Raw genomic sequence first — 19,638 nt, forward strand, 5'->3', positions numbered from 1 at the left:
AGGCCGTACTTTAACCTATAATGGTTTAATTTTTAAATTGTTATTTGGATGGAGAGTTGTCTCATTGGCACTCACACCACATCTTCCTATATCTAAGAAAGTGGTTTACTTTAAATAAACATAAACACAAACTAATACATGGGGCCAGGCCAGCTGAAGGACGCCTCCAGGTGCCGGAATTTCTTGCTACATTGAAGACCTGTTGGTGACCTTCTGCTGTTGTTTTTTTTATTTGGTAAGGTTGTTGTCTCTTTGACACATTCCCCATTTCCATTCTCAATTTTATGTAAACTAAGCAAAATTTCAAAATCCATAAAACATAACTGAGGGGACAGCATCAAATAATCTCCATGGAAATGAGATGTGCCAATATTGCTCATGCAACTGCATACCAATTATCATTAACTTACCACTAGTGGTTCCCCATAAACTGACCTAACCACAAACTAATACATGAAAACTAAGCAAAAATTTCAAAGTCAATAGACCATGACTGATGGGGCGGGGCCAAATAATCTCCATGTTAATGAGATGTGCCTCTACTAATACAACTTCATACCAAATATCTTTGACCTACCACTAGTGGTTCAAGATAAATTAGTAAGACCTAATCACAAACTAATACATTGTTGACAACGCTGCCGCTCTGAAACAGCATACCTTTGTCTCGCTTTTTGACAAAAAAATCATGTTTACAAAAATGCTTGATGTCAGATTAATGAATAAAATCAACAAAAAGGCTCAGTTTTTTCAAATTTATATTAAGATTTTCTTGAGGATATAAAATTTTGCAAATCCAAGTCTGTTTGGTAGATTAACATGATTAAGAAGTTTTTTGTCTAGTGTCACCTAGATCTGAGTCCAGAGCCAATCCTGGTCTGTATGTTGTATTAAGAAGTTTGTCTGTCATGTGTCATTTCTACGTCCAGTTGCTTGAGCCAATCCTGGTCTGTATGTTGTATTAAAAAGTTTTTCTGTCATGTGTCATTTCTACGTCCAGTTGCTTGAGCCAATCAAGGTCAGTTTGTTGTAGACCAAATTCATCTTCTATCTCCTGACATTTGTCATCATATTTCTCTCCCACCGTCCATAAACTCTCTAAATCATACAATTCTCTCGTCTCTGGGGTAAATAGATGCAGAATTATGTTACCTGTAATACAATCATATTTGTTATTAAACTCATCTTTAAATCATCCAGGGGTTGGCCCCTCCCTCCACTTTTTTTTTTAGATCAATGCATTTGAATGGGGACATATAAATGGAACTCCCTATTCATCCTGGGTGTGGAACCCCCTTTTAAAAATGACTTGATGCCCCTGCCTATGAAAATATAGAAAAAGGCTAAATAAAGTATGAAGATGAAGAACACTGAGGATCAAAATTCTGAAATATTTTTCCAAATACAGCTAACTAGGTATTCTATTCCTGAATAAGTAAACACTAAAAGTCAATTCATAAAAGTTAACACTGAATATGAATACAATAAGATTAACAGTTTGCCTTTACAGAATATAAAAGACCATAAGTAATTTTACAGTGTGTACACTAAAGTGAAAACAATCTCATGTCATTGTTTGAATTTCTAAATGTCTGCAAGTTGTAAGCCAGCCTCCATGTTTTTTTAGTATCCTTGTAAAATTTTACTCAGAATGCATCTAATTCTGAAGGCAAATTGAATGGGAACAGCGATCATTTTTATTTCAATACCACTTAATGATAATGTTTACCTTAAAAAGCCTTAACTCTTGCAAGGCAAATAGTACCAAAAAAAATATTGAAAGGGAGATAATTCAAAAAAAATTCCAGTTACTGTAAAAAGTTTGAAGAAAACTTTTCCAAGAATACTTGAAATAGTATGCAACATGTGTCACTAATGCCTGAAAACATGTACATGAATATCTTAAGTATGTACTTAGATGATGTTTAGGAATTTGTCTTATATGTTTAGAATCCTTGGGTTTTTTCCCTATGATACAGGGTTAAATAATTTTATCCAGTAACACCCATTTGTCTTTTCATATAAGACTTCAATAGCTCATTTAAGGTCATTTACCAAAATTTAAGCTTATTGTTGATTTCTTTTCTTTTAATTTAAGTCCCAAATAAATACTAATGCAAATATAAGGTGAAAGTCCAAGTAATAAAATTGAAAATGGAAATGGGGAATGTGTCAAAGAGACAACAACCCGACCGTAGAAAAAAACAACAGCAGAAGGTCACCAACAGGTCTTCAATGTAGCGAGAAATTCCCCCACCCGGAGGCGTCCTTCAGCTGGCCCCTAAACAAATATATACTAGTTTAGTGATAATGAACGCCATACTAATTTCCAAATTGTACACAAGAAACTATTCCCACCATTTTTCAAAACTCAAATATCTTTAAAAGGAACTCTATAACCTTTCAATACTTTTAGCATAATTTCCAACTTAAAATAAAAGTATTCATTTTAAAGTCTTATTTTTTTTCTTCACAAAAGTACATCTTAAAGGCATATAAATATTGGGTCAAATATGACTGTTAAATGACCCATAACTCTGGAACAACAAAAGTAAGTCTGCATCGATCCACAAATCATAATATATGTGTAAATTTTGTAGTAAATAGATCCAATCATACCAGTCTTGCCATAATTTTTAAGTTTTATACATGTGCATAATGTATGTGATGCTGAGTTCACACATAATTCGAATTCCATTCACATTAACTAATTCCAATTAGTTTAATTCGCATTCAAAACATTTTACATCGTAACGTCATTTCTAATTTGAATTACAATGCGCATCAAATTCACTTTACTGTCCAAACGAGGTTAAATTTTAATTTGTATTCACAAAAGGGTGTTTCTATTGCAAATTAGATAACTCAAATTAGCCAATTCTGATCAATTTGAATTAAAAAAGAAGAGTGTGTGACGCGATTAGCGAATTTGATTCGCATTCGATTGGAATTAAATGTCTGTGTGAACGCGGCATAAGAACATTAAACTGACATGTACAGACAAGAAAATGGAAAATCAGAATTATCAGTCAAATACATACCTAAATCAAAAGCCAACCAGTTTTCTGAATCAAGACCTTCAACTTTCAAAATAGAATCTTTATTAGATTTTTTCCTCTTGTGCTAAAAAAAAAGAAAAACAAAGGATAAAGTTAAATGTATTTGTGCAAATATCAAACAAGTATCAGTGCTTTATTATTTGAAGTACTGTGAATTCAGAAATTATTGCATGCATTTATTATTGCCATTTTATTTCAGACTTATCCAACAAACTTCAAATAAAGTCCTGTTATCCATATTATAATACATATGGCATATATATGTATTATAATATGGATAAAAGGACTTTATTTGAACTTTGGTGGATAAGTCTAAAATATTAAAATCGCAATAATAAATGCATTATTATGGAAGCAATATATAAAAAAGAAGATGTGGTATGATTGCCAATGAGACAACTATCCACAAAAGACCAAAATGACACAGACATTAACAACTATAGGTCACAGTAAGAATGTTTTCTCAGTGAACAGATGCCCCATCCACACTATCGATTTCTATGTACAGTGGACCTTGAAAATGGGGGAAAATCTCTAATTTGGCTTTATAATTAGAAAGATCAGAGGGAACATGTCTATTAAGTGTCAAGGTGATTGGACATCAACTTCATCAAAAACTACCTTGAATTTTTTTTTAACCAGTTACCTGAAGCAGGACAAACGGATGCACAAACAGATGAACGGATGAAGGAATAGATAAAGGAACGAAACAGACCCACGCACAGATCAGAAAACCTCATTCCCATAAATTGGGCATAAAAACAATTTCAAGATCTCGATAGCTGCCTTTTTTTTTTTATCATTATTAAATAGCTTAAAAGCTTCTGTCCAACAAACATTACCTATTCTATCTAACTGATATTTCTGTGGCTACAATTTATAATAAATTGGATATCTTTTGTCATTGACCGACAATGTCTAAATGATATTCCTATGGCTACAACTTACAATGAATTGTATATCTTTAGTCATTGACCGACAATGTCTAAATGATATTCCCGTGGCTATCACCATATAATCTGATAATTGTAGGGTGTCAGGCATCTTAATCACACAAATGTCTCGTGCATTCCCTGCCCTCAGCACTGTTACAATCTCCTCTAAATCAAACACACCCTGTCTTCCTCCTACAATGAAGAAAACATGATCTGTAAATTAACTTCATTTAAATGTTTTGAAATTTAGTATGGCGTCCATTATCACTGAACTTGTACTCGTTTGAATTGTTTTACATTGTCTTATCAGGGCCTTTTATAGCTGACTATGCGGTATGGACTTTGCTCATTGTTGAAGGCCGTACGGTAACCTAAAGTTCTTAATGTCTGTGTCATTTTGGTCTTTTGTGGATAGTTGTCTCATTGGCAATCATACCACATCTTCTCTTTTATATTGTACACATTTTTAGGGGCTAGCTGAAGCACACTTTTGGGTGAGGGATTTTCTCGCTCTGTTGAAGACCAATTGGTGGACTACAGCTGCTTTTTACCCTTTGGCCGCGTTGTTGTGTCTTCAACACATTCCACATCTCCATTCTTAATTTAATGTACATGTATTCATTGTATTTTGTTTGAGCGCAAATGTTTGATATGAAAAGTACAATCATGACAATTGTGGCTTTTTTTGTAAACTTCAAGACAAAAATAAATTTTGCAAAAAGTTAAACAGATGCTCAATTGTTACAAACTATAACCTTTTGTTATCTAGTCTAACCTTTATAAATAGATTAAAATCAGGATAAGAAAAAAATATCCAGCTGGCTCCAGTATTTTTTGAAGCCCTATTCCCTTTACCAAACAAAAATAAAATTAAGAAAAATTCCCTTCATGTCCATGCTCTATTTTCATTTTAACATGGGTCAGCATTAAATTTGTCCATATTTTACACTGAGCATAAGAATTAAGAAATAATTATTGGCAGAGGTAGATTTGATTTCTTTAACCATGAGTATAAACATGTTGGTTGTAACATGAAACAGCCGTTTTTTGTGTATTACTGCGTTTGCGCTAAAGGTAGATATATTGTAATTATACTGGTTGACGATAATAGGTTGTCATATTAGAATCTAGATTAAAATAAAGGAATGGACTAATTAACACCTTCAACTAAGCCCTGATATAATAATTTTACAAGATTTCAGGCATGCAAGGTACATTCCTTTTTATCTTTAAAAATGTCCTGTACCAAGTCAGGAAAATGGTCATTTTTATATCATACTTCATTTCTGTGAGTGTAACATTTTAACGTTGTGTCGTTTGTTTTCTCTAATATTTGAGTGTGAATTCACATTACTATAAAACATGTCACGGTACTTATCTATCCCAAATTCAGGTATTTGGTTTTGATGTTATATTTGTTATTCTCATCGAATTTTGTCTAATGCTTGGTCCGTTTCTGTGTGTGTTATATTTTAGTGTTATGTCGTTGTTCCCCTCTTAAATTTAATTTGTTTCCCTCAGAGTCAGTTTGTTACCCCAATTTTGTTTTTTGTCCATAGATTTACGAGTTTTGAACAGCGGTATACTACTGTTGCCTTTTTTTACTTACTTTTCAATTCAACAGGAGGAACCCACTCTGGCTGGACATCGTCCACTTCCTCTAGAGATAAATCTTCCACTTCTACAGCCGCTATACTGGTCTGATTAAAAGACTTGGTCAATTCTTCTATCCTCTCGTCTGTCAGAGTTACTAGAAAATAAAAAATATCTTACATGTTGTATAGCTTCTTTCAACATGTTCAATAGTACTCCAAGAGCTCTGCTTGAGTGACTTGAATGTATATTAGCTGTTTATGTGGTATGGTCTTTGCTCATTGTTTTGGAGATTTGTCTCATTTACAATATTATATCCTGGTATATATAAAATTTAATCCTGGTATCTATGATGAGTTTATATACCACATCTTTTAATGTTTATAATGAATCAGTTGATGGTTGATTATGCAATGTGTCTTATTGAAAATGAAATAAATGATGTTATAAAATATATTGTTTGGTGTCTGGAGGAGAGTTGTCTTGTGGGAAAGCATACTACATTTCCTTATTTATATATACAGTGAAACCTGGCTGAACCGAATCCTGCTTAAACCGAACACCTGTATAAACCAAATTTTTTTCTAAAGCACTGTCATATCAAATTATATACGTTGTGAACCTAATAAAACCAAACATCAGCCAAAACCGAACATAATATTAAGTCCCGAAGAGGTTTGGTTTAAACAGGTTTCACTGTATATGATTTGTTGTTCACCTGAAATACTGTAATCTTTTTCTTGTGACTCCTTCTCAGTTTTAGAATCAATAGTTGACAACTCTTTTTTCATTTCATCATATAAAGTCCCAAGACCAGGATCAGAGTTAATGTTCCAATTCCAGTTTTCAAGAACTCTTTCATCCTCACTTGATGATGTTTTATCCATTTTCCTTCTTGAACTGTAGTGATTGCTCCCATGAAAATTGCACATTTGAACAGAAAATGAATTGTTTCTTCTACGACAATTTAACAGTTTTGAGGTCCATTCTCCATTTAGCGAACTATTTTTACACGACTGGGAAGAACTGTAAATATTTCTCTGACATGTCAAGGAAGACAGGAAGTATTTATTCTGTCTCAAAGGCTTAAATAGTTTCCTGAAATACATGTATCTACAGTAGCTGTTACAAGATGAAATCAGCACTTTATCCATTCTTCTTTACCATTTGTTTACATGAAAAGTTTCCTACAATGATAATAACACCATCAATCTGGATGACGTCACGTCGCATAAAAACACATGATACATACATAATACATATATATAAAGTTTATATGAAACGTCTTTTTCAAATATCACACACCATATCAACTCTAAACCAATATGATCCTTCAGCATTATATTGTTGTCTGACATGTCTCAGGTTGATAGGAATGTGATATTGAATAAACAGCTGCAATGTGAGCACATGATACGTCTGTCTTGTTTTCAAAGAATAAAGTTTCATAACTTCAAATTCTCATTCTAATGCAACAACGTTCGTAACGTTCATTTTGATTGGATAACGTCAATCTCTTACATGGCATCAATTGACAATTAATGTTATGGGACGTACGCGCAAGCGTAGACGACATATGACAGATTTTAAATACATGTTTTAACATTGTTTTCTGTCAGTTTCATAAGAATGGAAATAACAATATTGTATTTTAAGCTCCGACGGCATCAATTTGGGATTTGATGGTCGCAAATACCCGTTTACTGTCTCCGCTAACGTGTCGCCAGTCAAACTTAATTTGCGACCATCAAATCCCCAATTGATGCCGTCAGAGCTTAAAATACAATACAGTTATATCCTAATCATTAGCTCATTTTCATATATCTGAAATATATGAAAAACATTGCTAGAGAGAGGTTATCTTGATAGATATAAATCAGGCACCATGGTCACCAAAGTTTAAAGAGACCAGAGTTTTCACAATAAAAATTAAATAGGAATTTGGAATTTCATGAATGTATCAAAGTGACAACAAGCCAACCAAAGAGTAGGAGCCTCTTATATCTTTTTTAATTTTAGTTCATCACATGTTCATATATATGGGGCTCCGTCGCTAGAAATCAATATTATGCAAATGAATATCAATATGTCTGTTATCCTATTTTGGCTTAAAATTAAATCTCAATCAAAAGTCTGGAACTGTTTGAAAATTGTGTTTTTATAAGAACCCTATAACACAGACCAAAATTCATCTTTTATTTTGTACTTGAACATGTTAAATTTTCCTAAAGCTCACCTTCAATTTATCATTGCAACATAGTATTTTGATTAATTATGCAAGATTTTATAAAAAAAAAAATACATAAAAAATATATATTTGAAATTTTGAACTAAAAATCATATCTTTTTTAAATATCAGATGAACATAATGCCATAAGACATGTTGTGTTATGAGAGTTAATCTGACACTAACCTTAAAATGAAAAGGAAATTTATTGACAGCTTGCAATTGGCTTCTTTGATCTCAGCATGTGTTAATGTTGTTATTCTTTGTATTTATGGATTGATTGATGTTGATTGTTTTACACTGCATTAGCACAAAAAGGCTATATTGCTGTATTTATGGAAGTTAAATGATAATGTTATCATGGTTATTGTGGTTTTTTTTTAAGTATTTCTATATACAGTCATTTGACAGTCAAGGGTCTAACTTAAATATAAGTTATCAGAGAAAAATAACATGCATGTGGTATAACAGACACTTTCATGAGTTGTCTACTGTAATCTGTAATAACATATGTATGTTATCAGTTAATTATATCATAAATATTTTATCTTAAGTGGGCACTTGGGAATTCTTAAAACTTTGCGCAGTAGCTCAATATAGAGTTGGGCGACCATATTCGCCGGGGACACAATCTCACTGTTTTATGATTTTAAGGTGTAAAAACTTCAAAGGATGGCTGAAATGGAAGACATATATATTCGGGTAAATGATATTATATAACAAATATGACTATTTTTTAAAACTGAGACAAAATTGCGGCACCTACTGTAAACGACCAAAAAAACGGACAACAATTTTCTGCCAATTTCCTGAAGAAAAAACATGAATTCAAAGAAATTTTCTAAGTAATTCTTTGACAGAATGCCCTAAATTTCAGTTCTTAACACCTTAAAAATATCTGCTCTTCATCTATAATGAAATTGATTTGATCAATGTTGTTTAAAGCTGTGGTTATTTGGTTTTAAATACACTGTAGATGTGTAAAAACGGTGAATATTGACAAAAAATCCTGAAATTTCGAACCCCTTTTAATCTAACTTTTCAGATGATTATATTCAAACAAACACTTTTTCAAGCTGAAGAATATTTTGCATTTGAAGTTATCTTTTTATAGAAATATCAGTATACTTCAAAAACATTTAGATCTGAACATAAACTGTAGAAAACATGAAAAGATGTGGCGAAAATGAGCACCCTGGGCACTCTATTACCTTAATAACTAATTTAGTCTTAGATAATAATGACGTCTTGAAAGGCTAATTACTTATTTATTTTGACGCCTTGCTGAGTACAAAGTTTGCCTTTTAAGATATCATTATTATTCTGATAGTTTAGTCTTAGATGCATGATTTCTTTATTAGTTGTTAGTGGCTTTGAACTAGCTGTCAAATATTTGCGAGTACTCTCAGATCTGTTCATTGTGTCTTTTTGTGTCGGGATGTATAAGTACCCGGCAACGTCAACTTGTATTTTTGTCCACCTGATGAGTTAAGCCTTTTTCAACTGATTTTTATAGTTCGTTCTTATGTTGTACTGTTAAACCGCTGTCCCAGGTTAGGGGGAGGGTTGGGATCCCATTAAGATGTTTAGGTAGCAATACACAGTTAGAAGTTTAGTTTCGCATTATGGCCCCTGTGAATTTTTTAAATATTAAAGTTTTTGTACAATAAAATTGATTTTTAGGTAATTGAAGAATAATATAGCCTTCTTAGTGGGTTTATATGAACATTTAGATTGATTTTAACATGTTTTATAGGCCATTTCAATGATTGACAGTCCGTATTTTCCTATCCGTACCGTTCATAGGTCCATAAATTATTGTAGTGTTTATCAACAAAGATTTTGCGCTCGATCTTTTCAATTCAATTTTATGGAAAAACGAGCAGGAAGACATATGATTTTTTTTGGACCACTTGATAGATATAAACCTATTGATTCAGGAAATGTATCACTGTAATTCATTGAAATTTTCCTTTAGACCAAATTTTGGAGACTTTTGTGACATGTTCACCCCCCTTTTTTGCTGTATTTTGTATCTAAGAAATGCAGATTGTTGCCATGGTTACACCCAAAAGGGATTATATTTCACCCTTATGACCATTAGAAATCAAATCTATGGAAGATTCTCTTTCTACAAGTATATACATGCATAACACACATATAAAGCCTTCTTTGTTAGACAGGAGGGGAAAGGGGGTGTTTAAAAATTATGAGTGTCAATTTTAAGTTTTTTTCCTAACTGTGTATTGCTACCTTATGGCATTTGACAAAGCAAATAATTGCCTTTTTTTCAGACAAACATACCACAAAACTATTGATATTTAGGTTATAGATACAATTCTAAGGAAGAAACAACCTTTAGTATGACAATGTATGTTAGTTTTGTTGTTTATTGTCCTTAGCAACCAATATAGACATTTTGACACATAGACTTGGTTCCGTTATTAATTGATACTTTATTGGCTACCCCTTGGAAAAGAAGATTGCGCGTTATGAAGAAACCTTAGAAGGGAACGCTTTATATTTTTTCATGCGACTAAATCAAATTTATTATTTTAGCAAGTATAAAGTCACAATTTAGCATGAATTAAGCCCAATTTTTTCCCCGCTGTTATAAATAAATTCAGTATTGACTAAATTTTAACCAAGGCCTTGGTATGGTAATACACAACAAAATTGACAATCTAGAGCTTTAAAATAGCTTTAACTTGTAAAAGTTGTCTACTGTTAAGGTTAATTTAGGTTTTTAAACAAGGAAAGACAGGCTTAGAAGGTATAGTTTTAGAAAATTGACTAAAAAAGGAGAAAATGCACTTTGACATGGCATGTTTCATAAAATCACTTTTTTGTTGCATTTCAGTGTCAACTGCTAACCTTCATAAAATATTTATTTCTGAACCGATTTTCAAAACTAGCAGGCGAAAATGCTCGTTTTAACTAGTAGAAAACAGAAATCCATTTAAAGTGGAATTGGGAAAAAAAATGTTAATCCTTAAGGTAGCAATACACAGTTAGAAGTTTAGTTTCGCATTATGGCCCCTGTGAATTTTTTAAATATTAAAGTTTTTGTACAATAAAATTGATTTTTAGGTAATTGAAGAATAATATAGCCTTCTTAGTGGGTTTATATGAACATTTAGATTGATTTTAACATGTTTTATAGGCCATTTCAATGATTGACAGTCCGTATTTTCCTATCCGTACCGTTCATAGGTCCATAAATTATTGTAGTGTTTATCAACAAAGATTTTGCGCTCGATCTTTTCAATTCAATTTTATGGAAAAACGAGCAGGAAGACATATGATTTTTTTTGGACCACTTGATAGATATAAACCTATTGATTCAGGAAATGTATCACTGTAATTCATTGAAATTTTCCTTTAGACCAAATTTTGGAGACTTTTGTGACATGTTCACCCCCCTTTTTTGCTGTATTTTGTATCTAAGAAATGCAGATTGTTGCCATGGTTACACCCAAAAGGGATTATATTTCACCCTTATGACCATTAGAAATCAAATCTATGGAAGATTCTCTTTCTACAAGTATATACATGCATAACACACATATAAAGCCTTCTTTGTTAGACAGGAGGGGAAAGGGGGTGTTTAAAAATTATGAGTGTCAATTTTAAGTTTTTTTCCTAACTGTGTATTGCTACCTTAACCCCGCCACATTATTTATGTATGTGCCTGTCCCAAGTCAGGAGCCTGTAATTCAGTGGTTGTCGTTTGTTTATGTGTTACATATTTGTTTTTCGTTCATTTTTTTTACATAAATAAGGCCGTTAGTTTTCTCGTTTGAATTTTTTGGCTTTTTAACTTTTGTATTTGTTTGGCTTTTTAACTATTTTGATCTGAGCGTCACTGATGAGTCTTATGTAGACGAAACGCACGTCTGGCGTATAAAATTATAATCCTGGTACTTTTGATAACTATTAACATTGTCTTATCGGGGCCTTTTATAGCTGACTATGCGGTATGGGTTTTACTCATTGTTGAAGGCCGTACGGTTACCTATAGTTGTTAAAATTTGTGTCATTTTTATATTTTCTGGATATTTGTCTCATTGGCAATCATACCACATCTTCATTTTTATAGGGTCTGAGAAATGTGTGTCAAAGCAAAATAATTAAAATAGCCTTTCAAGATATCTGACAAAATGTCTGATATAAATATTTCAACTACATTTACTAAGTATTAAAATCAAAGGAGCAGGTACCAGCTGCTACTACATTGTACAAGGGAAAATACTAGAAGAAGGAAATTGAGGTATGATACTTAAACAAGTGATTTTTATGCCATTATCCTAGATTCAGTACAATATAAAAAAGAAGATGTAGTATGATTGCCAATGAGACAACTATCCACAAAAGATCAAAATAACACAGACATTAACAACTATAGGTCACCGTACGGACATGGTCATCACCTAAAATGACCTTGTCATCCTATCAACACAGATGTTGGTTCTGATAATTTTAGAAACATAATTAGTCCCAGGATCATTAGTATTCTATATTTAAAGCTACAATAAAATTACATCACTTCTTCTAGTAATTAATTTGTACTACTTAAATTGGTGATTATTAAAGAAAGACAACTCGACTTCCAACCTTCGTGGAAATAATGTTACTTGAATCAGTGATTTAGAAAATCACTCATTTAATTTAGGTAAGTCCCCTGACTGATTATCAACCAAATTTTTCACAGAAAAGGGAGTTGGGCCAATTTGGGGACCTGGGTCCCCTCTAAATCCGCCTCTATGTATGTGCTAGTAGATTCCTCCATTATTCTGAGCACCCCTCGAGAGCTGCCAGGGTACAGCTGAATCTGTGTACACTCCCTTTCAGGATTAATGGAGATGTGTCAGTGACATATATATTTACAACAATATTTATAGGACAATCCCCACCCCAACACAAAGGGAATGCTAGGACACTGGGAAGTCTGTTATTATGGTGGAGGAAGACGAAATACTAAGAGAGAACCACTGAGACACTCAGCAGATACAGACAAACCACAGATATATCACTAGATTGATCTCTATATCATAGTAGTCCAAATAATTATGACGTCTTGGAAGGCTATTTTAAATTTTTAATTTGAAGCCTTCCTGCTGATGTATAAAGGCGTCACAAAGAAAATATATAATAGCCTTCCAATACACCTCATCGCTATTTAGTCCATTCCTGGAAAAACAGTCATTTATACAACTTCCTGTATAGATCACCAACTGAAAAATGGAGGTCATCAGTAGTGAGCTGAGGGAGAAAAAACTTGAGAAAGTGATCATCAAGAAACTTTGATATAGTATGATCCACTTTTTTCGAAATTAAAATTGAAGTAAAAAAATATTTTTGTCTTAAGTATTTACCATGTTTACGGTAGTTTAAACAGGTCTCATTAAAAAGTATCATTAAAAAGTATCATGCATGGTGAATTATTTAAACAGGGTCCCCGATAGCTTAAACTGGATTAAAAAGTTGTGTAATTTTATAACTTATCCGGAATGGAATAAATAGCGATTAGGTGTATTAACGTCATAATGAGGACGCCTCTGAAAAGGGATTCCTTTATATCTTAATGCTGGGATAAAATCGATTATTATATTAGTTTAAACTTGGATTAAGCAAAAAATGACCAGATGGAGCCTTTGTTTTTAGCTTTGAACAACAGCTGAAGACCAAAATTGGTATCGGGAACGTTCGCCCTAATAACATGTTCGCCCTAGGTACGTTCGCCCTGAGTTCGTTCGCCCAGAGTACGTTCGCCCTACTAAAAAATATTTATTTTCAGGGCATTTGATTTGAATAAACTTATTCAGATATTTCTATAGTATATATATTCTTGAAATTTATGGAAACAGGGAAATATTGAAAAGTTTATGGCTTGTTTATGATCTTTAATTGTCCAATGACAAAATAATTCAGATCACTGATTATTGTGATACTTGTCTTTTGGTGGATTATTAATAAAAATCAAACGTTTTGTTTTGATAAAATATTCACATGAAACGGATTTACAAGTTCATTTATTATTATACTCGGAGACTAGTCTCATACTGCATACATTGATGATTGACCGTATACAATTTGTTAACAAATATCAATAAAGAGAGAGTATACCAGTATTTTACTCGGTAAATCAAAGGGAAAATGACAAAATTATTACGGTAATATAAATATTTTGTCATTTTTTTTTACAAACTTTAACATATTTTGTTCAAATACTAAAATTTATGCGACTGGACAACAAAAAGAAAAAAATAAAAAATCTGGGCGAATGGACCCTGGGCGAACAGGTATCAGGGCGAACAGGTAGTATGGCGAACGCGAATCAGGGCGAACGGACCCGGATTCGCCAAAATTAGCAAAAGATTTGTAGGATATTTTTTAGAAGGACACAAATAGCAAGCTACAAATGTGCATCAATAAGAAGATGGTTATTTGCAGTAATAACACAATTTCAAGAAGACATACATGAAATCATGAAAATCCAGAAGCAGTGAAATCAGAAACCTCGTGAAGAAAGTTTATGTAGGGTATGTTATTGTCTAGGGGAGCGTAATCAGTTAAATGTCTTCAAAGAATGTATTACAACTCGCCCCCAATGTCAAATCGCCCCACACCAAAGAGTCATACTTTTTCACAACTCGCACCACTTAAAAAAAAATTGTCTATTCTTGTTTAAGCCTTAGGCATAGATAAAGCAAAAACGATTATTTAAAGTCTGTTATACATATAACAGTACAACATACGCTCTGTAGAGTTTTATCCGACATACATTTATATCTTATCTTATATTCTTATGTATGATAAACACAAGACATAAACACATACAACACATTATCATGGCTTGCAAAGAATAAATAATGGTAGTCAAGCTGAGCACAGCAATTAATAAGCAAAACATAAAATGCAAATATCTAACATTCATGTAATGGCTATTATTGTATAGCAAACTCATTAACAAGAAAAGTAAGTGTTGTAAAAACAGAAATAGACATCCTTCTAAATACAAGAAACTAAAACAAACATTCCAAAAAGAACAAAGGAAGGCATACTGGAACTACATAGAACAAATTATTTGTGATTTACCAATCAATGAACCGGACCAACATCATTCCACAAACACAAAACCAAAAATAGCTATTTCAGAGTATCAAAAGCACTAGAAATGATAATATAGGAATTGCGCCTTTAGAAAAAAGAAGGTATACTTGTAACATTCAGACACTACTGAAAAAGCAGGCATTGTTAATCAACAATTTCAGTCAGTATTTACTAACGAACCGCCAACTGATATTCCTGATAAGGGTCCAAGCCCATACACAAAAATGCCAGAAATAAAAATCATAACACCAGGTGTCGAAAAATTGTTACATTAACTAAATACACAAAGCAAGTGGTCCAGATAACATCAGTGGACATGTATTAAAAGAACTAAAAGCACAAATTGCACGTTTTTGTGAGATTCATATGTGAATCTAATGTGAAACTCATGTGAATTTCACATGAAAATCAGGTATAAAAAAAAAATCCTGTGAAATTCACATGAATTTTTAAAATACAGTATTTTGAATAATAACTAAATTTTCAAATTTAATTAAAATCATGAAAAATATAAATTTTTGTTGTAAATTTCACGTGAAATTCATGTGACAAATTTCAAATCAGATTCACGTGAAACTCAATTCACATGAAAATGTTCACGTGAGTTTCATGTATAAGCTCGATTGGGGTAAATCTCACATGAAATTGCTCATGTGAATTTTATGTGAGATTCATGTGAAATTCATGTGGGCAAATTTTGCCTGTGTACCACCATATTTACCAAATCTCTGGAATCGGGAAAACACTAAAAGACTGGAAATATGCAATTGTTGCACCAGCATTTAAAAAGGGCGAACGATACAAGGCTGAAAACTATAGACCAATTTAACTCACTTGTATTTGTTGTAAATTGATGGAGTATATTGTGACAAGTAACATCATGGACTATATGGAGGCAAATAACAATCATACTCTACAACCTCCAACATGGTTTCCGAAAATCGAGATCAGTTGAATCACAACTAATTCAATTTATACAAGAACTTTATATTAAACAACAACAGTAAAAATATACTAACAGACCTCATCGTTACATAATAATATCACGCATTTAGAATATAAAAATAATGTAATTCAAAATGATGTTGATATAGCAAATACATTTAATTTGCATTTCACAAATATTGCTGAAGGTTTAGTTGATAACAAATTATGTAATAGTGATGATGGTGCCAATTTTGATGCACTCAATAAATTTGTAAAATCAAAGTTACAAAGGGGTAGTGAAAAATTCATTATACCAGAAATGAGTATTTTAGATGTAAATATGTATTTAAAAAAACTTGACAAGTCGAAAGCAACTGGTTTAGATGATGTCGGACCAAATATTTTGAGTATGTGCAGCGATGTCATAGCACCAGCTTTGACATATATATTTAATCTAAGTATCAAATGTGGTAAATTTCCAAGTATTTTTAAAACTGCAAGAGTATGCCCAATTTTTAAAAGTGGCGATGCCTGTAATCCTGATAATTATAGACCAATAGCAGTTTTGCCTTGTCTCTCTAAAATCATAGAACGACATATAGCTAATAGTTTGTATATATTTTTAAATAGCAATGACCTTCTTAATACTACACAGTCAGGTTTCAGACCTAAGCATTCGTGTACTACTGCACTTACTAAATTAGTAGATGAATGGTTAGCAAATATAGATAATGGAGAGATAAACGGAGTTATATTTTTAGATTTAAAGAAAGCTTTTGATCTGGTTAATCATATAATTTTATTGAAAAAACTTGAATATTATAATGTTTCAAATAGTACACTAGACTGGTTTAAGTCATACTTGTTTGAACGAAGTCAACAAGTTAAGGTCAATAACGTCATGTCTAATACTAAATGCATAAAAACTGGTGTACCACAAGGTTCTATCCTGGGCCCTCTGTTATTTATTTTATATATCAATGATTTACCACTTAATATAGAACATTCATTAATAGATTTATATGCAGATGATTCTACATTACATTGTAGAGGTAATGATGTAATTCAGATAGCTTCTAACCTTCAAAATGATATTCATGTTATTGAAAACTGGTGTTTGCAAAATTGTATGAAATTAAATGCCAAAAAGTGTAAATCAATGATTATTGGTTCAAAACAAAGGCTTTGTTTAACTGGAAACAGTTTAGATATAAATATTTCAAATGAACAAATAGAAAATGTAGATTGTGAAAAACTACTTGGTTTATATATTGACAAAAACTTAAATTGGAATCAGCAAATAGATAAAATGTCAATTACTATATCAAATAGAATCAACTTATTACAAAAGATAAGAAAATATTTACCTATGCATATACGTATTATCTATTTTAATGCTTATATTCTGCCATTATTTGATTATTGTTGCAATATATGGGGAAGTTGTTGTGAAAGTGGAATAAATAAACTTAATAAATTATTAAAGAAATCTGCTAGGGTTATAGTAGAAGCTGACATAATGACATCATCCAGTTTATTGTTTAAAAGTTTACACTGGTTAAATGTGGAAAAACGAATTCAATACCAAAAGGCAATACTTGTATTTAAATCAGTTAATGGCATGGTTCCTAACTATTTAGAAGAAAATTTTCATTTTACTAATAATCAAAACTATAACTTACGTTCAGCTGATGAAAAACTATTAAATCTTCCAAAACCAAAAACAAATTTTTTAAAGAAAACATTTACATATTCAGGTTCTCAAATATGGAACAGTTTACCAAATGAAATCAAAATGAGTGATACACTTGTATCTTTTAAAACAAAATGTTACAAATTTTTCATCAATTGTGCAAATTAATATGCATTTTCATTATTATTTCAATACAATTGTATATTGTGTATAATATAACTTTATTATACTGTTTGTACTTATAACTATGTTATTATTATTTTGAGGACTCTCAGGAAGATTAGTTTTAACTAATGGGATCATCCTCTTGAAATAAAGATTATTTATTTATTTATTTATTTATTTGTGGATTTTGCCAAAGCCTTCGATAAAGCACCCCACAAACGTTTACTCTACAAACTAAAATACTATGGCATTCAAGATATAACACTCTAACATGGATTCAGGCTTTCTTATTGGACCGTACGCCAACCGTGAGTGGTTATAGATGGAATAACATCAAATACAGCGCCAGTAACTAACATCAGATGTCCCCCTGGGAACCGTCCTTGGGCCTATACTCTTTTAATTTACATTAATGATTTTCCAGAATATCTCGAACACAGCAACCTTTAATTAATTTACGACACTTTGCTGATGATGCATTATATAGGCCTACCGAGAAATTACATGCCAGCACAAAACTACAAACAGATCTTATTGTAGCAGCTAAATAGGAGGCTGATTGTCTCATGGCCTTTCATTCTGGAAAATGCACAATTGTAACCCCAAAAAAAATAAACCATCAAACACGATCATTACATCCTACATAACCATATTTAAGAACCAGTAACATGTCATCTGCAAAATATATCGGCGTAACCCTACAGTATAACTTAAAATAGAACAATCACAACGACAACATCATATCAAAAACGATCAATTAATAATTATAATATAAAGTAAGTCTACCCATGGAAGTATTATATGTCTACCTAGCATTGTTAAATGTTTTCCAATACGTGTAAGTAGGTAAGTACATGTAACGTGACGGTACCCAAATTGCACCTATTTTGACTGTTTTTTCACCTACGTTTTTTTATGATCAAGAAAAAAATGTCAATACTGTGTTTATTTTGTAGCCCTATCCTTCTTGATTGTATAGGTACACCAATTTACATTTTAATCCATATTGAGTCATTGAAAAATGGGTTTGAATCAACCTCCAAACTATCCATGATTCTGTAATGAGGAGTACCCAAATTGCATCCATGCTTAGATTCACATCGTCAAAAGTCTAATAACCGGGCTTTTGTTTAATTTCTTCAAATATTTTGAACAATTGGTATTTTTCCATGCTTACTTTTCATGTTTTACGAAATGGATACTTATAATATATTGTATTTGCTAATTTTAAAAAGATGACGTTTTGATGACGTCGCATGGTGACGTTTTCGTACATTTTGCGTTTTCAGTAAACAGTCCATCTGTTGATAAAAACTATGAACGTTTTGTGTATATCTAAATATGTTTACCTATGTTGAAAGACGTGCATAGTATCAAATCATGAAAATACAAATTGTTTAGTCTCTAGGAACTCTTGTAAGGTTTTTGTTGCTATTTTTTCTAAATAGATGCAATATGGGTACTCGGTGCAATTTGGGTACCCTTACATTAGGCAGCAACCATTTGATTTTCTGGGGGGGGGCTATGGTTTTTTTTTCTGTACAAAATATTTTTTCACCTTCGGCGAAGAACAATCTATTTTTTTCAGGGTCCAAAAAAAAATTTTTTTTTCACCAAATCCTGGAAACAACCTTTTTTTCCAAAAAAAACCATAGCCCCCCCAGAAAATCAAATGGTTGCTGCCTTATCTGTCTTGCTGCTGCTTTTTTTTTTAGAAATGTTGAAAATATGGGCATCAAACTTAAGCTAAGAGTCAATTTCACTTTTGATTCACAATTTATGATATTACCATCTAATTTAGGATTTCAGTATTAATGTTCTTCTTTTTTATTTTTATCAAAATAGGCCGAGAATACATGGGCCGAGTTGAGATCAGTTCAATATTGTCATATTGGTCAGAGTCCAATATGCGTTTTAAGTATTCGG

General features: G+C 32.0%; 1 protein-coding gene across 1 annotated transcript; it reads right to left on the reverse strand.

Moving 5' to 3' along the window:
- Window positions 1–740: 740 nt before the first annotated feature.
- LOC134700121 (uncharacterized) lies at window positions 741–14,391 on the reverse strand. The gene is made up of 6 exons (XM_063561492.1): window positions 14,295–14,391; window positions 6,306–6,774; window positions 5,604–5,744; window positions 4,008–4,186; window positions 3,042–3,123; window positions 741–1,152 (listed from the first exon to the last, which is right to left on the reverse strand). The coding sequence occupies exons 2-6, from the start codon at window positions 6,739–6,741 to the stop codon at window positions 962–964; spliced, it is 1,029 nt and encodes a 342-aa protein (XP_063417562.1). The 5' UTR covers window positions 6,742–6,774; window positions 14,295–14,391; the 3' UTR covers window positions 741–961.
- Between the last annotated feature and the right edge of the window lie 5,247 nt (window positions 14,392–19,638).

This window comes from Mytilus trossulus, unplaced genomic scaffold (assembly GCF_036588685.1).
Source record: "Mytilus trossulus isolate FHL-02 unplaced genomic scaffold, PNRI_Mtr1.1.1.hap1 h1tg000122l__unscaffolded, whole genome shotgun sequence".
Lineage (NCBI taxonomy): Eukaryota > Metazoa > Mollusca > Bivalvia > Mytilida > Mytilidae > Mytilus > Mytilus trossulus.